Source organism: Pygocentrus nattereri, chromosome 17 (assembly GCF_015220715.1).
Source record: "Pygocentrus nattereri isolate fPygNat1 chromosome 17, fPygNat1.pri, whole genome shotgun sequence".
Lineage (NCBI taxonomy): Eukaryota > Metazoa > Chordata > Actinopteri > Characiformes > Serrasalmidae > Pygocentrus > Pygocentrus nattereri.
Window position 1 is genome coordinate 16,375,925 of NC_051227.1, and position 22,389 is coordinate 16,398,313.

General features: G+C 41.4%; 1 protein-coding gene across 1 annotated transcript in view; it reads right to left on the minus strand.

Moving 5' to 3' along the window:
• Positions 1 to 206: 206 nt before the first annotated feature.
• Positions 207 to 22,389, minus strand: part of plppr4a (phospholipid phosphatase related 4a) — a 55,792-nt gene continuing 33,609 nt past the window's right edge. Inside the window, exons 5-8 of the mRNA XM_017721165.2 lie at positions 15,680 to 15,737; positions 12,063 to 12,236; positions 7,599 to 8,024; positions 207 to 6,025 (exon numbers count right to left, since the gene is read on the minus strand). Of these exons, the coding sequence (XP_017576654.1) occupies positions 4,874 to 6,025; positions 7,599 to 8,024; positions 12,063 to 12,236; positions 15,680 to 15,737 (1,810 nt within the window). The 3' untranslated portion in view covers positions 207 to 4,873. The remainder of the gene's footprint in view (positions 6,026 to 7,598; positions 8,025 to 12,062; positions 12,237 to 15,679; positions 15,738 to 22,389) is intronic.

Here is a 22,389-nt window from a genome sequence, read left to right on the forward strand (position 1 = left end):
GTGCGTTTACATGCACTTAATAATCCGATAACTGCAGAAAATCAGAATTTGTCTGAACACGTTTACGTGCATGAGAAACTCCAGGTCTAAATGAGTCAGTCTGTAATCAGATTTCTGCTTTGGAACTAGCTAGTAAACTCACAGAAGACGACGTGGCGTAAACATAATGTAAAAATCAAACTTCATGCTGCAGCTTTGTTTTAAAAAACACGTTTTACCTGAAAATATGAACATACATTTAATTCTACACTTTGTCAAGCATGTATTTGGTTTCAGTGTCGCTCCAAAAGTGTTTTGCTGCCATCATGCTGCAACAGTGCTTGCTTATTTCCAGCACCGCTGTCTTTTTTCACATAAATCCGAAAGAAATCAGAGTCAGAGTTTACAGCACTGAGAAATCTGATTACTGAGCTAAAATCCAGCTCTTTCTTAATCTTAATTTCTAGACCATACTCTGATTTAAGATATCAGAGTGTGATGGTCACATGACCACTTGAATAATCAGATAACTGCAGAAATCCAATTATGATCAGATTATTGAGTGCATCTAAATGTACTCATTGTCTAATATTAAAAGTAGTATGATGATCGGAAACATTCAAGTGTGACAAGCATGCAAAGAATAGAAGAAATTGGGAAGGGGCAAATAATTTTTCACAGCACAGAGATAAGATGAATAAAATGAATGATGGTACAGTGTGTGAATCTACTGTTTACTGTTTAAAAGGCAGGTAATGTGAAGCGTGTCTGAATCTTCTTTTGCGTTTTGACGCCCAGCTTAAGGCAAAATCTTTTCTATAAATTCATTGTCTCAAAGCCATCAAAGAGCACTTTCTACTAGCTAAATAACTATAACTCATTTATTTCATTTGTCACCTCATACAGTGTGTATGGGGTACTAAAATAAGCACCCCTCTCTGTGCCATATCATTTGGTAAATCCACTATATAAGCTGACCCTCTGTAAACATCTAGTTACGTTCCCTACTGTTCGAAAAGCAACGGGTCTGAAGTATATGGGTAACACTTCACTGCAGGGCAGAGTTCAAAAGGCTTCATGACACCTAAATAAGCATTCATGACAAGCAATGTAGACCCAGTGCGAGTCTACCTAATAAGCGACATAAGCAGCTGCTTAGGGTGGCGTGGCCTTCAAGAAGCCCCCTACCCACTTCTGTGTTATCACTGCACCATTATGCTTATTTGTTTCAGAGAAACAGATGGACTACAGTCTGTAACTGTAGAACTACAAAGTGCACCTATAGAGTAAGTGGATCTGATAAAATGGATAATAAGCGTAGAAATGAGGAGGTGGTCATAATGCCTGATTGGTGTATGACATAAGGAGGAATCACTAACAAAGGTAAAAGACCTTCCAAATACAGAAAACAGTGCATTTATAACTGAAAAGCAATGCTGCCACCAAAGTAAGATTGGTGTGACAGGTCAGGATCATGGATCCTGGATCATGAATGCTGAGATAGCTATCTGTTATTTAAACTTCTTATAACCCAAAACAAGCCTCCAATCATCAGCAATATGCAAATTAGCAAGTTATATATGTACATCAATTAGATTAGACAGGTTGTGGTTGGTATTTTTGTTAGTAAGCCCTTAACTCCTTTAGATGCCAGGCTGGTTACATACTAAGTATTATAATACATATTATTATTAAGTAGCTACAGGGACTTCAGTGCAAACTGGCTGGGCTATTCTTAGGTTATAAAAGTGTGTAATAAAAGGCTGGGCTCTGGCTATTTAAGGGATTAACTGACTGTAGTCATCAGCTAACAAGCTGGAGGCCCACCCAAAAATCCTGTTTAGGCCCTCCAAACGGCTAGAAACAGCCCTGCATAGACCTACATGAACATATGTAAAGACTTACTCCAAGAAATGCTATTTGTCATAAAAGTTGCACTTGCTATGTGAGCTTGAAAACAATGTGAAAACAAAGAAAATCAGCCTCCACGACAGATTCATATTCATAAACCGCTGTTTATGCAGTATGACTGCATTATAGTTACATAATCTTTTTGAAACATTTGTTATATACATTTGTTAATGAGTAATGAGCATATAATGTAATGAATTGAAAACACAGTCAGTGATGTTAGGCGTATACCTCGTGATATTTTCATTATGGATATTTCTTAATATGGGTATTTTTTTAAGACATCATGCATTTGACAAATTTGTTCCCTGGAAATATATCACAGCAATAAGCTAGGGCTGGGCAATAAACAGTAACGATAATTATCGCGATATAACTTCCCTCGATAGAACTATAAGAAACGTGCAGCGAATTTTTGAGATAAAAGACCACTCACACCTCTACGCTCTAGCAACGCTACTGCAAGGAAAGCAACACTACTCTGCTGTCGCCAGGAGAGGGTGCACTTCAGAGTTTTTCGACATGAATAGAGAGGGATATACTTCGTGGAGTTATACATTCCCTGTTTGAGTGCAGTAATCGGAGATCTGTTCTCCTGTGATCGAGTATGAGTGACGAGACCAGTGGTGTAACTGTCCTACAGTGAACACACCTCTTTCCGTACATCCTAAGAAGCTTTAGCAGCATCAAATCATGTCTGCTCCTCACAACAACAGCGCTGTGTGCTACAGCACTCAGTCATATTTTAGTATTAGTGCATTACCGAGCAACGAAAGTGAAAGAAGTGGGTTCATGCAGTTACAGCCCTGATTTAAACGACAGTAAACTGAGGAAGCTGTGAGGCATTGGAGAGCGGGAGAGCGCCATCTTTCCTGGCTAGCTGTTTTTAGCAGCTGGCCTACTTGAAGCAGCATGCCGTCACTTACACAACACGGCGAATTGATGTTACAAGACACAAAATCAGATTTCAGTTTAAATCTCAGTAAAAGGAGGACTCTGTCTGGTGTGAGAGATTCATACTGCAGTTAATGCATTTACACAGCGAGCATCAGAGATATTGCAGTTCACCTCTCAAACTGCTACAATAGCATAGAGAATTTGTGAAATGTTCCACTATTTGGTGAGTGTTTCTCACGTTCCAACCATAAAGGATAGTTTAAAACAGCAAAAATCAGCCTTCAAACTTGAAAGAAACAATGATTTGACATTTATCACTATGTGTATCGATATCTAATTATATCAATTTTGGTTATAACATTTTTATTGCCCAGCTCTACAATAAGCCATGAGAGACAGTGTGTTACAGCAATTTTAGCCCAAGTAAGGGTGTTCTTAGGCACGATGGAAAGTGGAGGCCAATATAAAATCTGATAAAGTACACAATTTTTCTGAAAATAATTTAAGCTATTATTAATAATAATCAACATAAACAAGTAGTCCTCCAAGAAGCCATAGTTCCTAGAGTATGTTATCATTGCCAAGCATCCATGCTGAAGGTGGAAAAAATGTGGTCGCCCATTGCTGTATTACAGTCATGTCATTACCTTTTTAACGTATGATAACACATCACTGTTCAGTGCAAAAATCTTCGATTTATAAGTACTTTTTGGGCAATCCTGTGGTGGTCTCTTCTAACACTGGGCTGAGTCCCAAATTGCTCCCTGCTCCCTACATAGTGCACTATATAGAAATTTAAATACTGGATCCTGCAGCCCAACAATGCATAATATAGCTAAGTAAATGTCATCTGGGATTCAACATCATCCATACTTGACAAGTGATGCACTATTTGGCTGTAGAGGCTAGATTTTCTAAACTTAGCTAGTACACAATTTAGGGAGTGTGGAGCCATTTGACAGAGGCGTGCAAGTCATTCAAATGAGAAATTGACTTTGTTTTCCGCCGTTTTACAGCGAATCATACTGTAAGTGCTTTAATTCAAGCCTAGCAGTCAGCCCCTCAGTTCAAACAAAAAACGGGTTCTTCATCAACACACTTGGTGGTCATGCAAGCAGCATTAGCGTAAAAGACTAATCTGTTAACAGCACAAGGATTTTTTCTGACGTGGCACAGTAATACAGAGTCCAGTTACTGTGAGGTGGTCATAGGTGTGTGTATACTGTGTATTTTACCACGGCTTTGAATGCAGCTCAGCCAATCAGATTTTAGGACCGGAACTCTCCATTTTTAAAATCATGATCATATCATTAGGTACACACTAAGCATCAATCCATCAATCCATCCATCCATTACATTATTTATGCACTCGCTAATGAATGTATTTAATGTATGTTTCAAAAGGATTATGTAACTGTAAAGGCGTGTTTATGTAGGCTTAAGTCAGTTGTCATGCCATGGTTATGTAGGTGTCATGCAGCCTTATGAACACTGCCCTGTGGTCAAGTGTTACCAGTACTTGCAATTCTGTAAAGATAATTATTAATCATCAGCTGTTATATTATAATGAGGCTGAATAATATGGTCCATTATTTACATAGAAAAAAATATATATAGGTATTTTCACACTGATATATGATAGGAAACTAGTTCTCAAAAGCACCCACATGTTGTTGTCTGAGGCAACACATATGTTCATTAAGGACAATGAGAGTTTACAAAAAAAAAAAAAACACTGTCTAGGTAGTGTCGACACTAAAGTCTCTTCATGTGATAGGTGTGATTATAAAACTGAAAGAACGATGCAGTCGAAAAAGTTAAATCACAAAACCACAATGACCAAGGAGTCTCGGGGGCACGGGGACGAAAAGAGTTTTTGTGCTTTTTCAATGTCACAGTCTGGCAAAAACAGGGAAAATGCGCAATGCTGCCTTACATGGGTCAGAGGGAGCCAGCTGGCCGTCAGAATAGGGGGCAATGGAGATATCCAGTATTAGCTCCCATCTGTCCCTATAGAGAACTGTGAGTAATAGAGCAAGGCCACTCTGGGAACAGAAAATATGGGAAAAGAAGCAGAGTCTTGAGCTCACTCTTTGAAGGTCACAGTAGGCGGGGGCGTGGGTGAGGATTTGAAAAAGTGCGGCAGGTTCCTGGTGTTGTCCGGGCTGGGGCCTCTGTCTGGTAACAGGACCACGTTGACGTTCTTGCGGCGCTGGAGGGTGGAATCTCGGCTTGAGGCGATCGACAGCGTCTCGGAGGCGGCCTCACTGCTCGTCTCCACAGGCGTCACTCGGATGGTGGTGATGCCCTGCTGGTGAGGGTGGGGGGGATGGTGGTGGTGGTGGAAGTGAGGATGATGATGAGGAGGGGGGTTGCTCATGTCTGGCAGGCTGCGTTGGCCGTCGATTGAGCCGTAGCCGTCTTTGAGGGAGTCGCAGCTTTCTGAGTCCCGGTTGAGGTCGTTAAGCTCGAAGGACTGGCGCATGCTGCCTCGCTCTTGGGGTGGCTTCCACCTCCAGGAGCCTCCACTGTCCAGCTTTACAATAGGTTTGTCTTCTGGGTGTGCTTCCACATGCACAACGCCTGCATTGAGCTCCTGGTCCATCAGTGCCTTGTAGCGAATGGATCCGGTGCAGCTAAGTGCGCTGCTTTCACTTTTTGGGCTTCCGTGCAGCATTCCCTGCTGCTTGGACATTGCAATCACCTGCATAATGCGCGGCTGGCTGTTAGTCCTGCAGACGGTGCTCTTTTCTGCCACTTTCATCCATTTCGATCGGGCCAAATTTCGTCCACCTCCTCCACCATCGCTAGCCTCTCCGCTATCCTCTTGCAGAGAAGAGCAGGCATTTTCTTGTGTCTCCTCTGGGATGTGCACCAGCTGAGAGGAGCCCGGCCGTGACTGGATGGACACTCTGGCTCCGCCCACTAACCCTCCAACTCCGTTATGGTTGTGATTGGCCAGTGGCACAGAGCTAGCAGCCAGCTTCATGTACTGGCTGGCTGGGGGGCCAATGTCCATGCCCATGGCGGCTGGCTCAGAGCTGCAGCGGAGCTCCATGGAGCGCTGAGGTGAACGGCTCGGATCTACCTCCACCTCCATGGCCTGCAGAGAGAGCTTGCGATTCTCATTCTTGCTCTTCCACTGTGAGAGCAGCTGCTTGGAGCGTGTGGAGTCCATGGAGGCATGGATGGAGGCGTGCCGCCGGGGGACAGGCTCCTCAACAGCTATGGGGAAGGGCTACGTGACACGAGAAACAAGATATCAGATAGGATTCACATTCCAAAAAATTACCTTACTCTTATTCATTCAGGAGATGATCCTATTCAAAATGTGCCAAACTGGAAGCCAAGCTGATACAAAGTAGCCAGACAATCTGTTCATGTGTTCACAAAGATTATTATGCAGTAATTTTCTAAATTACTGCATAACTAAACTGCTGAAATGTAAACAGTCAATCAAAGTGGTTTGACATGAAATGGTACACAGTAGGAAAACTTACTAAGTCAGATTTCTTTACAGTGTTGATGACAGGAACCAGAGGTTCTAACGTCTTTTGATGTTTTTTACTGTTTTATGTACTAAAGATCACGGAAGCTGCACACCCTCCAACAAAGGGACTATTTACATATGTAGTTTATGTCACTGTTTGCTAGTTGTAAGTTTGTGCTATGTGTTATTTGTCATGTTCTGTGTTGGGGGTGTGGGTGTTTGTGTTTATGGGGGGTGGTCAACAGTAGTATGAAGCCAGTGGTTAGTAGTGACCTCTCCCTTAAATTTGATTCTTGTTATGTGCCTCTTCTGTTGGTCTGTCATTAAAGAGTAATTTCTCGCATCAGTTCATGGCCACCCCTGTGTTTTATTCTCTGCCAACATCACATTAGTGTCAAGAATGGGACAGTGCCTCCAGCAGTATGGGGACAAATATTGCTTCAAGAACCTTCTAAGTGAGTGATGTAAGACAGAACCCAGTGGAATGTCTGTGGCGTTGGAGACAATCTTGAGAGGCTCTGCGGGGAAGCTAGACTGGTGAGGCTGAGCAGCAAGGCCAGCATAACAAAGTTGGAACCAGCATGAGCAGACTCAATGGTGAGGTTGAAGTGGCAAGGTTGGAGGCTGGAACCCCGGAACGGTCGGTGAGATGAGAAAGAGGATGAAGCAAGCCTGGGCCAGTGGGTAGATGGATACTGGCCAGGGAGGTTCGGCAGTGGGCTGTGGGTTGAGCGCGACGTGGACGACAGATGGCTCATCGTGCTCACCTTCATGGGCTTGTCAAGATCTCTGCTGTGACCAGCATGCTTGTGCACTGAGAGGGGCACATCACACAGCTCAAAGGTGACCATAGTCCTGCTCACGTCAGTCACCAGTGGTGAAGGTCCACGGTTAGTGCTTGCTGGGGTTTTGCGCTTGCCTTAAACTGGTAGGTGACCAGGGACCAACTGACCTTTGAAGGAGGGCTATGTAGTTTTGAGATTTGCTGTTTTTTGTTGTTGTATGTTAGTGGAAAGTATATAATATGTTGTACATGTGATGTTCTCTGATCGAGAGTATGAGTGTTTGTATGTGTGGGGGGGTCACCAGTAGCGTGAAGTGTATGGTAAGTGGTGACAATTCTACCACGCTAAGTTCCTTCAAATTAGAGCATTTCAGATCAAACCACACCATATGACTTTGTGTACACATTAACAATGCAATTATATGGTAATTATATGGAAATGAAAATTAACAAATCATTAGAATTCCCCTCTAAAGCTCCCACTATTTCAAAAAAGCAGTATTAAGCTAACTGTTACAACACAATATGCTTGCTTACTGTTGAGTGGACGCGGGGCAGAGTGTTGCTGAAGGTCACCAGGCTTTCCTTGCAGATCGGGCTGGGGGGTGTTATACACTCCACCTCGGTGCTGGCCCTCTTCAGGCTGGTAAGGGAATCACTGTGTCGCTGCGGCCCGCGCAGCAAGATGCTCTCGGAGCGGGCTGACGTGGGCCGCTCCCTCACACTCAGGCTTTTGGGCTGCAGGAAGCGTGGATGGTCTGTGGTGAGGTTAGGCAGTTGCCGCAGGGGTTCCCGGAGGGCTGGAGGGGGCAGGACAGGCTGCGGTTGGGCAGGGAGCTGCATGGGTGGAGGCTGAGGCTGGTGAGGCTGCGGGGGGCGCAGGTGAGGGAGGGGGTGATGGTGATGATGCTGGCGGAGAGACGTGTCTTCACTGGGTTTAAAATTCCCCACCGCGTATAGACCCTGAAGCACAAACACAAAGTCATCATCATTACTCTACATCCAATCCCAGCTCTGGGGACGCTCTGCGCTATTCCCCTAATCTAATACACGTAATTTCACTCATCAGCTAATTATTAAGCCCTCCATGAGTTGGGTCAGGTATATTAGAGCAGGGAATACATAACACTGTGCAAAGCATGAGGTCCTCAATACTAGGAATGGGAACCACTGTCTGAAGCAGAATCACAAAATACAGCATCGTGACCTTCAGACTTATCAGTTTGACAGAATTCATATGATTTTATATTGTTTTCAGCATAATTGTTTTTGCTTATCAGCGTTATTTCACTGCAGTACCCCGTGTGCAATATGCAAATACATCATACAACCAGTGGTAATCCCTGTGGTGGCTACTGACCCTGACCTACACCAATCAGGCATAACGTTATGAGCACCTCCTTGTTTATACGCTCATTGTCCATTTGATCAGCTCCACTTACTGTATAGCTGCACTTTGTAGTTCTACAGTTACAGACTGTAGTCCATCTGTTTCTCTGATACTTTGTTAGCCCCCTTTTACCCTGTTCTTCAGTGGTTAGTACTCCCATGGACCCTCACAGATCAGGTACTATTTGGGTGGTGGACCGTTCTCAGCACTGCAGTGACACTGACATGGTAGTGGTGCGCTAGTGTGTGTTGCGCTGGTCTGAGTGGATCAGACACAGCATTGCTGCTGGAGTTTTTAAATTCTGTGTCCACTCACTGTCCACTCTATTAGACACTCCAATCTAGTTGGTCCACCTTGTAGATGTAAAGTCAGATACGATAGATTATCTGCTGCAGCACAGTTTGTGTTGGTCATCCTCTGGTCTTTCATCAGTGGTCACAGGACGTTGCCCACATGACGCTGTTGGCTGGATATTTTTGGTTGGTGGACTATTCTCAGTCCAGCAGTGATGCTGATGTGTTTAAAATCTCCAGCAGCACTGCTGTGTCTAATCCACTCAGACCAGCGCAACACACACTAACACACCACCACCATGTCAGTGTTACTGCAGTGCTGAAATCCAGAGAACTGCTAAAAATTGCAATAATACTGAAGCAGTAATGCCTACTGTCACAACAAACCTGCATGATCATAAGGAATTTTATAAAGAATTAAGTATATATTTACTTGTTTTTGCAGGCCTACACAGAAAATAAAATGCTGACAGCCTTACGGTGCATAAAACTATGCTTGCTGATGTAAGCAGTTGGCAGATATTGATATTGTACACCCAGTCAGAGACATTATTTTAAATGCCTGTTCGACAGACATCCTCATATTGTTACAATGTCTAATGGAGTCTACACAGTAATGTCCTCAGGAGTGTTTACTGTATTCACTTAAAGTCATGAAGGGTTTGATCATAAGGTTAAATCAAACTAAGCTGTGTAGTGCTGTAGTCTGAAGCAGTGGATGCACATACAGCCAACATGCATGTAAACATAACAACCTGCACATAAAGTCCACACTGTAGAATAATTGTAATTATTAATAATAATATTACATGAGTATATTGCTGTTGTCAGAACAAAACCTTGTATCTCAAAAACTTTACAGGAGAAGAAAAAACATACTTTACTTTCATTGTAAGTCAATGGAACCAGACTTTTTATCAAGTCATTTTTGGCCATTTATTTGGGTCCACCATTTGTTAAATTTATACAGAATATAAAAGCCAACATGCATTTTCAAATTATGTCAAAAACTGAAAATCAACAAAAATGGAGATACAAGGTTTTGTTCTGACAACAGCAATATGCAAATTGTAGTAGTTTCCTATTGAATATATGGTGTACAATTGAGTATCATGTAGTCTACACCTCTGGTACAGAGGTTCTTTCAGGTTACCATCTGAGAACAACTGGTTTATGGCTTTATGGAGAATGTGCAGTGAGTCAGTGAATTGACAGTGAGTCAGTGAGCAAAAAATCTATCCATGCTGCTGTAAACTGGTGTACAGCAAAGGCCAGAAAGCAGGACAATATGCACTGTTTTCCCTAAACTTGGAGGAGAGTTATAAAGATCAGGTTTACTCAGATCAGCATGTTGGAGATCAGAGAGCAGCAGCAGGGCCCAGGGAACAGCTCCACCAGGCAGAGCGAGAAAACTCACGGAGGAGTGCGTGGGTGGACGGCAGGAAAACAGCCACGCGGGATTTGCATAGAGGCTATTTATAACCCATTAAACAAAGCATTGTCTCATCACTCCGCACAGAACCTCCCCAGATCCTCCTCACTAGCTCAGGGCCCAGCAGAAACACACTCAGCTATGATGGACACAGGAGACCTTCTAAGAGTCCAGTGGTGCTTTCCAGCAGGATTTTATAAATTTATTATTTAGAGAGGCAGACATAATGATCTTTATCTGAAAATGTGTTGCCTCTGAACATTATACCATATACAATATAATTTGTATATATAGTGTATATATGTATTTTTATGTGGGAACTTGTTACCAAAACAAAAAGTGCTTCATAATTAAACTGTTAATATGCAAACAAAGTCATTCAGAGTGATTTGATGTGAAATGCTCCATTTTAGAGAAAAGTACAGATTTAAAACTGTTCACAGTGGCGGTGATAGGAACCAGACGCCGGAAGACTTTAATGCCTCACTCACAGAAAGTTATAACATGAAATAGTTATTAATATGATGATATCTGATATCTCACACATTGCTTTACACTATTTGAGATGAGCTTTTGCTATGAAAAATTCGATTCTTTAAAATCCATGGTGAGGAGATACATACATGGAATTTTAAGGCAAAAAAGTCTCAACTATATTTCAGATTTATCAGTAATTTTTCAGATTTATCAGTATTTTTTCAGATTTATCAGTATTTTTTCAGATTTATGTTCACTGGTGGGTTTGGATAGTAAATCAAAATGTCTATATTTGTGTTGTAGTCATGGTGACACCATCACCCCCACTATAAAGAAATCTGTGTTTCTACAATGAACCATTTCACATCCAAACACTCTGCATAACTTGAATAACTTTTAATACATTTACATCTCAATAAATAATGTACAAATTTTGAAAAATCAGTGGAATTATTCTTTACAAGGAGACATTCACAGACATGCTGTAGAAATAGATGTTTATATTTATACAGATGTTTATTTTTATCAGCACTATAGGATTGTGGCAATGAGTTAACATTTCTGCATTTCCATCTTATCTGTAATACTACTACTACTACTACTACTACTACTACTACAACAACAACAACTACTACTACTAATACTACTACTACTACTACTAATACTACTACTACTACTACTAATACTACAACTACAACAACTCTACTACTACACCAACCACAACTACTACAACCACAACAACTGCTACAACAACTACTACTACTACAACTACTGCTACATTAACTACTTCAACTACAACAACTACAACCACAACAACTCCTACCACAACTACAACTACTGCAACAACAACAGCAACTACTACTATTACTACAACAACTACTGCAACTACAACTATTACTACTACAACTACTGCTACCACAACTACTACAACTACAACCACAACAACTCCTACCACAACTACAATTACTACTATAACAACAGCAACTACTACTACTACTACTACAACTACTGCTACTACAACTATTACTACTACAACTACTACAACCACAACTACTACTACTACTACAACAACCACAACTACTACTACTACTACTACTACTACTACTACTACAACTACTGCTACAACAACTACTACAACTACAACAACTACAACCACAACAACTCCTACCACAACTACAACTACTACTACAACAACTACTACTAATAAAAAAATAATAAAAGTAACATTATTACGAATAGGAATAGTAGTAATTGTAGTTGTAACATTATTGGGATCAGGAGGCCTAAACTAATACACTTCTACTCTTAATGTCACTTACAAATCAAAAGATTTGAATCCAAATATGAATAATTTTGTTTGTTAAACATTACAGATAGAAAATCTGCACCTCTGATCTTGCTGAACTCACCAGGTAGATAGCGATTCCTCCCCCGATGAGAAATCCGCAGTAGACGTCGATGGCGTGGTTTTTGAACTGGATAATGCGGGTCAGGCCACAGATGACGCCGCACATGATAAAGGAGAAGACCAGCAGGGGTTTAAGCAGCTTGGAGGAGTCAGTCAGTGTGGCGTTGAAATACATCTGAGGACAGAAAGCACCCCGCTGTACAGTTAGTGCCCTTACCCTTCCGCCAACACAGCGTTCTTGATTGCTACTGCAGTGATGCACACTGTTTTCATCCTATATTCAACTACATATCGGTTAAATTAATCTTAATCACCTTCCCTAAGCCTAAACCTAACACTCACTCTAAAGCCACAGTCACACTAGATATTTGCAGTTTGCATTGCTTTCTGAAATTGGCGTGACTGATGCTCATGATGTTCATGATCAAGTGGGGAGCTGGGAAGTTTCTGACTTCCAAGTAGGAAAAATCTATCTAACTGACCCTCAAACTCCCACACGGAAAGTTATCATTTCTCAAGAACTTTGACTTCTCTCATTTGCTGATCCGTGATGTTATTTCACCACGTCAGCGCCCAGGGGGGATTTAATGCCCGGGTTTACCCAGGGGCCCTGAGGAATTATTATTAGACCAACTGGATTTACCCAGACGGATCACAGGCCTACCTAGTCAAATGAGGATAGAATATTTTAATAAGCTAATTTTTTAAAAAGACAATTAAATTTGTTAAAGATAATTAAAAAATCCTGTAATTGTCAGCAGTGGACGAAGTGCACAAACCATGTACTTGAATTAAAGTAGAGACGCCCAAGGTAAAATATTACTCCAGTAAAAGTAGAAGTTCCTCCCTTTAGACCTCCACTTGAGTAAAAGTACTAAAGTATTTACCTTCAAATGTACTTAAGTATCAAAAGTAAAAGTACTAAAAGATTAATTATGGCTTTAATGTCCTGTTATCATTTTTATAACAAGACTCGCTTCATGAACTGATTTCAGGTGAAAATCCTCCAGCGTCTCTCTTGGTAAACCAGTCTTTTAATAGAATGTCATTAATTAGTGACGCTGACATCTATTAAAATGATCATAAGCACAAAACACTGAGGGTAAACAGTTTCCATCAGGGAGAACCGAGTGGCTCTGAAATCACTTTTTACACACAAGCAAAGTTTCAGTTTAAGATTTATTTACAACTTAGTTCCAAGTTTAAGTTTAATAAAAACTGGCTTTAAACTCAGGATCACAAATGAGCTCCTTTACTACGTTGATCTGTAGGCCTCTGTTCATAAACATAAACCAGCCCAGACTAATTTACTATAAAATGAAATGGTGTTTGTAGAAATTCAGAAAAAAGCCGCGTCAGTCTCGACCGCATATGTGGACATATTTCTATATTGTGCTCTATTTACACAAAGTTAGGTTAGTTCATCATTTATGTTGAACAGACTCTCCCAAAATTTTACGCTGCTGTGCTGACGTTGAACTGTGTGCTGTACTGGGTCGGTATGACCAACAGGTCAAAACCAGCTCTAAACAAAGTGACCGCTGGGCCCTGATTGGTGCTCTGGCTTTGCACTTCTTTCGTTTTTGGAACATGTTCCAAAGAAGTTGGGACAGGGGCATGTTTACCACTGTATTACATCACCTTTCCTTTTAACAACACTCCATAAGCGTTTGGGAACTGTGGACACTAATTGTTGAAGCTTTGTAGGTGGAATTCTTTCCCATTCTTGCTTGATGTACAACTTCAGTTGCTCAACAGTCCGGGGTCTCCGTTGTCGTATTTTGCGCTTCATAAAGTGCCACACATGTTCAATGGGAGACAGGTCTGGACTGCAGGCAGGCCAGTCTAGTACCCGCACTCTTTTACTACGAAGCCACGCTGTTGTGACACGTGCAGAATGTGGGTTGGCGTTGTCTTGCTGAAATAAGCAGGACGTCCCTGAAAAAGACGTTGCTTGGATGGCAGCATATGTTGCTCCAAAACCTGTGTGTACCTTTCAGCATTAATGGTGCCTTCACAGATGTGCAAGTTACCCATGCCATGGGCGCTAACACACCCCCACACCATCAGAGATGCTGGCTTTTGAACTTTGCGTTGATAACAATCCGGACAGTGCTTTTCCTCTTTGGCCCAGAGGACACAACGTCCATGATTTCCAAAAACAATTTGAAATGTGGACTCGTCAGAACACAGGACACTTCTCCAGTTTGTGTCAGTCCATCTCAGATGAGCTTGGGCTGGTGAAAAAGCCGGAAAAAAGCCGGTGGCGTTTCTGGGTGTTGTTGATATGTGGCTTTCACTTTGCATGGCAGAGTTTTAACTTGCACTTGTAGATGGAGCAACGAACTGTGTTCACTGACAGTGGTTTTCTGAAGTGTTCCTGAGCCCATGTGGTTAATATCCGTTACAGAATGATGTCGGTTTTTAATGCAGTGCCACCTGAGGGATCGAAGGTCACGGGCATTCAGTGTTGGTTTTCTGCCTTGCCACTTACTTGCAGAGATTTCTGCAGATTCTCTGAATCTTTTGATGATATTATGGACTGTAGATGATGAAATCCCTAAATTCCTTGCAACTGGATATTGAGAAACGTTCTCAAACTGTTGGACTATTTGCTCACGCAGTTGTCCACAAAGTGGTGAACGTCGCCCCATCCTTGCTTGTGAATGACTGAGCCTTTCAGTGATGCTCCCTTATACCCAATCATGACACTCATCTGTTTCCAGTTAACCTGTTCATCTGTAGAATGTTCCAAACAGGTGTTTTCTGAGGATTCCTCAACTTTCCCAGTCTTTTGTTGCCCCTGTCCCAACTTCTTTGGAACGTGTTGCAAGCATCAAATTCAAAATGAGTGAATATTTGCAAAAAACAAACAATAAAGTTTGTCCGTTTGAACCTTAAATATCTTGTCTTTGTAGTGCATTCAATTGAATATAGGTTGAAAAGGATTTGCAAATCAATGTATTCTGTTTTATTTGTTTTACACAACATCCCAACTTCATTGGAATTGGAATTGTATTATGGCCAATCAGATCATTATGTGATCCATAATATACTCATTAATGTATTCACCCATCAATCAGACGTATATGCATGATCCATATTATATGCATTAATGTACTCACCCACCAATCAAACATATATGTATGATCCATAATATATGCATTAATGTATCCACCCACCAAGCAAAGATATATGCATGATCCAAACATATGCATTAATGTACTCACCCACCAATCCGACATATATGCATGATCCATATTAAATGCATTGATGTATTCACCCACTAATCAGACATATATGCGTGATCCATGTTATATTTATTAATGTATTCACCCTCTAATCAGACATATATGCGTGATCCTTATTATATGCATTAATGTATTCACCCACCAATCAGACATACACGTCTAATACTTCATAATATATGTGCGTACATGGTTACATATCAGATTTCCATTTGGGTCTATTTAAAGGAAGAAGAAAAGAAGTAAGATGAATCAAAACTGAAAATCAAAGTTCTGATCAAAGTTGTGATGAAGGCTGACGTAATGAGAACACAGAGAGTGAAGGTGAACAAGTGAGCTGTGTTGTGTGTGAGTCAAGTGGATTACTTACAGAGATGTACACCGCGGCGAAGGCAGCCAGGGTGGCGTGCTGAGATGGAAAAGACTTCCTGCAACGACAAATGCACGCGCTTATCTTCCGCTTGACTGAGGACCCATCAGTTTGACTCTGCTAGCAAATCTACCATGAAGGGCAGCTCCATCTATAGATGCCTTGTCTGTTATATATGCACACACTGTATAGAGACACCTTGCCTTATCCTAAAAACTCTGGTAACACTTAAACCTTGCAACAAACGGTCAAGGTGCTTTATGTTTAGGTCATGTTGTTGGCCACAGCCACGCCGTGCATTCAGTTCACTCTAGCCTTGCTACATCTTACTGAGCTGTCAGCATTAGACTGATTCTCAGTTCTTCTTGATCTACACATAAACAAAGCCAGCAGGCTAGCCCCACCTTCACAATAAGAGTCCTTGCCAAATCAAATCAAATCACGTTTATCATCACATCACATTTACACAGGTGGGGAGTGAAAATGTTAGGTGCATAGCCCCCTTATAGAATTTAAACACATAATCAGTAATCAAATAGATTAGATACCGTAATCAATAACCAAATAGGTTTTATTGGCTGACAGAGAATATTAATTCTCTCACAAAGGGTCGGCCTTAGTCTGTCTTCTTGACCCTCTCTTCACTGGGTCAGTGTTGACCTTGAAAGGACTGGTAAAAACCAGCTGAAACCAGTTTTTAGGAGTGAGCTCAACATGCGATGACCAAATTGATGGATGAAGAGATGCAGTTATTAGAGGATGAGGTGATATCAAAATTTAAGAAGGTGGGGGGGATAACAAACTACCCCAAATAAATGGTATATGAGCTGGTGTTTTGAACACTGTTTTTGAAGACATCCTTTCTGACATCTTTTGAGAACTTTGTCTTAAAAGAGTTATTAGTGTTAGTGTTAAACCAGTATTACATTTTTTTATTTTTTATTCATATTATCTTGGAGGTCTTGCTCAAGAGTGATGGGAAGAGGGATCATGAGATTGGCTGCAGGCTGCGACAGGCGGCAGCAGTAATGTGGTCACTGTAGTTATGAAGAGGGAGCTGAGCCATAAGGCGAAGCTCTCTGTTTACCGGTCGGTCTACATCCCGACCCTCACCTGTGGTCATGAGCTGTGGGTAATGACCGAAAGAATGAGATTGCAAATACAAGCGGCGGAAATGAGCTTTCTTAGCAGGGTGGCTGCTACACTCTACTTGATAGGGTGAGGAGCTCGGCCATCCGGGAGGAGCTCGGAGTAGAGCCGCTACTCCTCCGCATTGAGAGGAGCCAGCTGAGGAGGTTCGGGCATCTGATCCGGATGCGCCCTGGATGCCTCCCGGTGGGAGTGTACCAGGCACGACCTACTGGGACAAGACCCCGGGGTCGTCCTAGGACCTGCTGGAGGGATTATATCTCCAAGTTGGCCAGGGAGCGGCTTGGGGTCCCCGGGAATGAGCTGGAGGAAGTTGCGCGGGACAGGGTCGACTGGGATTCTCTGCTCTCTCAACTGCTACAGCAACCCTATCTGGACTAAGCAGTTAATGATGATGATGATGATGTTGGAGGCCTGGGGTTGAAGGGGAGCCTTTGGTCCCGACAACAGCTTACATACATTTATATAACAGAGTCATGTTACCATTGTAGTTAAGGTGTCATTTCCAAAAATTAGCATGCGACATAAGACATCAAACATCTGTCATGACAATTAACTGTACTGATGAACAAAATCTGTCCTGACAACATATAATATCCACCTTGACATGTTAATGGCATGATTATGTAGCAGTGTTAATACAATCTCTCACTAACGTTTTATTTTCACTTTTACTTTTCAAAAAAAGTGACATAATTATGTAAGTATAAACAAAACTCATTTGCTAATATATTTTGTAAATTTTGCTTCAATGTTCATCAAAGCATCTTCCTTTGTATGAAGAGAAGGTACTATGTAAAAATTGTTTTTATAGTTTTTTTTTCTTTCCAAAACATTGTTAAAAGCATATATTCTATCTCTTTTGGCCAGAATAATACAGTGACTGTTCCTGGGATCGGCTTTTTTCTCCATGTTGATTGTACAGGAATACTGACATATAGTTTCTAGCTAGGTAACAGTACCATTACTCCTTATACATTTTATTAGGCCACGTTGTTAAATGATTTGCGCCCCTGCCCAATTTACAGCGCACATATGCATCACTGTCAGGCATGCATGCACGGCATTACATTTTAGGACACTGCCAGATCTGTACCTTCCATGCCTGCATTGTATTACTGTATTACCTAGGGGGAAAGATTTAATCTGCTCTAATATTAGCCACACATATCACTATAAAGCAGTGTTTACTATCAACACTGCTATATAAGAATCTCTTTCCTTTAATACTAGTAATACGTTTGTAATGCGGTGACAGAAAACCAGATGCGTGCGGATGACAGACAAAGGTGGTTTAATAAAAACAAACCAACCGTAGTCAAAAAAGGGGCAAAACACAAACTGTAGTCAAAAATCCAGGACAAAAGTCAAAACACCGATCAAACAAACAAGCAAAAGTACCAAGGGAAGAGGCAAAAGTCGAAAACGGAACAAACGAAGCAAAAAGGTCAAATAACATGATCAAATAATCAGAACAGGTAGCAAACGCTCAGTAGTTTCAGGGAAACAATACCTCACATGCCTAACTAAAGCCTGGGCTTATATACTCTAAACTACCTGTCGTATGACCACACATACAGGTGACAACAGTTAATACTCAGGGGATTGCGAGCGCTGATAGGAGCGCTGATAGGAGCGCTTGTGAGCGTCCGAAGTCACATGAACTCCATAGAATCCTGGGTAATGGAGTTTTCTCAATGGAGGTTGAAGTCTGAGTGCAGATGTTCAGTCATATGATCTCCCAGAGAATTCTGGGAGATGAAGTCTGTGTCCTCCGAATGCGTGATGTTTCTAATTAAGCATTAAGATCTTGACACATTTGTGTCATTATCATAACGCATGTTATCTTAATAGAACAATAAAGCAATAAAAGTAAACAGTAAATTTGTTATATCATCATAAAACCCTTATAATAAAACTGAGTTCACATTTTTCTTTTCTACTGAAAGTCGACCCACTTTTCCACAAATCTGGGCTATAAACTGGATCTCAGATGGCGTCTCTTCAGGGATCTGGTCTGTAAACTGTGTTAAATTTTTTATAAAATAATACAAAGAGCGTCTCAGATTTTTTGTAAATTGTAAGCATATAGTGATATGTGTAGATCATAAAACACATGTTCTGTTAATTTGAGGAGAGCTTTTACAAAAAATAAATTAATGAAATAAAAATGTACCTTTATTTCATGCAGTTACTGAATAATTTGCCTTACGATTTGGTCATAAAAATTCAGATGGACAAACCAAAATATACCCTGGAGAACGAGAGCTTAAGCCAGCACACTCAAACAGGCGCAACTGCTTGACAATTAGAAATGATACTTAACCCACTGAATCACTTTCAGACTTAATGCCAACAACAATGGCCCACATGGGACAGAATGTCTGGAGGATGGAGAAAGAAAATAATTTCATTTAACAAAAGACGACAAGGGTACAAAGAAGATCAGCAAATCACTGTTATTAAGGCGGAGCACAGCACCAAAAGTAATACAGAAGTGAGCTTCCACCTCGTGATGAGTGAAAAGGAGGATCGCTAAGCAAGTGCGTCTGAGCAGGCAAATGCTGTGGCAAGCCAAACTGGAGAGACTGTTTCATTACACACAATAAGAAAGCATCCCGCACAGGAGTGGAATGGTTATTGTCCATACAGGAGGCCGCTGCTAAAGCCAAAGCACAAGAAAGCCATTTAACAACTGCCAAGGCTCATAATGATGAAGGTCAAGACTTTTGGCAATCCATATCCTGGTCTGAGGAGAACAATATCATTTTTTGGATCTGGTAGCATGTTAAATGCATGACGATACATTGGGGGGGTGGTAAGAAGTGCATGTTCCTTACAATGACATCCAGTACTGTTAAAGTTCTTATATGGAGATGTGTCAGTGCTAAAGGTGTGGGGGAACTGTAGTTCATCGATGGCATCATGAATTCCCAGATGTACTGCAAAATCACAAAAGAGAAGATGCCATGCACTCTCCACACCTTGGGTCATTGAGCACTTTTTCAACACGACAAACATTTTTCCAAGGGCACCGCTGCGTTCTGAAGGAAGAACAAGTTGAAAGTGCCACAGCACTTTTGGGGAATGTTGAAGATTCATGCTCAGGAGAATTCTCATCAAGCAACAAGGCAATGTAATGGAGGACATGCTAAGTACTAGTATGTTACATTTTTGTTTAATTTAATCAAAGGTGTACTCATTTTTGCAACCTTTCTTTAAGCAAAGCTGCCTAATTTGGTTATTTTATATACACTATGTTTCCAAATGTATAGACTCACCCATCCAAATAATTGAATTCAGGTGTTCCAATCACTTCCATGGCCACAGGTGTATAAAACCAAGCCCCTAGGCCTGCAGACTGCTTCTACAGACATTAGTGAAAGAATGGGTCACTCTCAGGAGCTCAGTGAATTCCAGCGTGGTACCGTGATCGGACGCCACCTGTGCAACAAGTCCAGTCATGAAATTTCCTCACTACTAAATATTCCACAGTCAACTGTCAGTGGTATTATAACAAAGTGGAAGTGATTGGGAACGACAGCAACTCAGCCACAAAGTGGTCGGCCACGTAAAATGACAGAGCAGGGTCAGCGGATGCTGGGGCGCATAGCGCGCAGAGATCACCAACTTTCTCCAGAGTCAATCACTACAGACCTCCTTAAATCACCCAGTGCAATGCAAAGCGTGGAATGCAGTGGTGTAAAGCGCCGCCACTGGGCTCTAGAGCAGTGGAGACGAGTTCTGTGGAGTGACAAATCACGCTTCTCCATCTGGAAATCCGATGGATGAGTCTGGGTTTGGCAGTTGCTAGGAAAATGGTACTTGTCTGACTGCATTGTGCCAAGTGTAAAGTTTGGTGGAGGGGGGATTATGGTGTGGGTTTTTTTTCAGGAGTTGGGCTCGGCCTCCTAGTTCCAGTGAAAGGAACTCTTAATGCTTCAGCACCAAGAGATTTTGGACAAATTCATGCTCCCAACTTTGTGGGAACAGTCTGGAGACGGCCCCTTCCTGTTCCAACATGACTGCACACCATTGCACAAAGCAAGATCCATAAAGACATGGATGAGCGAGTTTGGTGTGGAAGAACTTGACTGGGCTGACCTCAACATGATAGAACACCTTTGGGATGAATTAGAGCAGAGACTGTGAGCCAGGCCTTCTTGTCCTACATCAGTGTCTGAGCTCCCAAATGTACTTCTGGAAGAATGGTCAAAAATTCCCATAAACACATTCCTAAATCTTGTGGAACGCTTTCCCAGAAGAGTTGAAGCTGTTATAGCTGCAAAGGGTGGGCTGACATCATATTAAACCCTATGGATTAATTCATATGCATCTGAAGGCAGACAAGCGAATACTTCTGGAAATATAGTGTATATGTTTCAGTTTTGTCAAGCTCCATGAATTTTAATCGTGATCTTTATAGAAATAGAACAGAAATATATCTTTATGTACAGAGGTGTACTCATTTTTGCTGTGTACTAATATATATACAGTATATATATGCGCATGTGTCTGTGTGTATAAAACATCATTTTTGAAATAAAAAGTAAAAAGTAAACAAAACCTCTGCAAAAAAGTATTTTAGTAACATATTTTTTCTGCTGATGTTAATGCACAGTCACTTTATATTTGATTAATTAATGTAAAAAGTGAAAGGAAAAAAAACTGGCATGTACATAAGCGTTGACACTACTTCATAACAGCTCTTTAGACAGATATGCAACTTGTAAAGACTTTTTGTAGGAGTTGGGAGAGCTAAGAGTCTTTCAATTCCTGTTTCTTGCTTACAGAACATTTCTAGTGCTGTGGTTTCTTGGGCCACCTTGTGTGCACCGCATGTTTCAGATCTACCCACAGATTTTCAATAATATTCAAGTCACGGGTCTGTGTGGGCCTTTTCAAAAGCTTCAGCTACTACTTCTTCCTGGAGGTTCATGGCAGACTCTGAGCTGTGTTTTGAAACACTGTCCTGTTGTAGAAGCCAGCATCTTTTCATATTCAGATTCTTGTCACATTTTATTCCAGAATATGCTAAAATGTAGCAGAATCCATTCTTCCATATACCCAACATGCAATGTTTCCTACCCAGGCTACTGACTGCCATACAACCCCAAAATACAACAGATCCACTCCGCCCTTAACAGTTGGCAAGGAGTTCCTTTCATCAAATGCTGCTCCTTTTTTGTCCAAATATACCTTTAGTGATTTACAGACTTATATTTTTACTTTATCAGTCCTGAGCACTTGTTTCTAAAATGCGTTTTGCTTATCAAGATACTATTTTACATATTTCAGACTGTGGTGATGAGGTAAGGTTTCCTTCTGATGACTCAATTATGCAGATCATGTTTGTTCAAGATGCCCAGCACAGTACAACAGTGCACCGCCACACATGTGTGAGCTAAGCCTTCCTGCAGCCCCTTCGCTGTCATATTTTTTTGCCTTTCTGGCCAGCAAAAAAGCAGTTCTGAGAGTTTTCTTCCAGATTTTGCCTTGACTTCCACAGTTCAGCTTAATTGCTATTTATTAATGACATTTTGGATGGTGGACATTGTGAT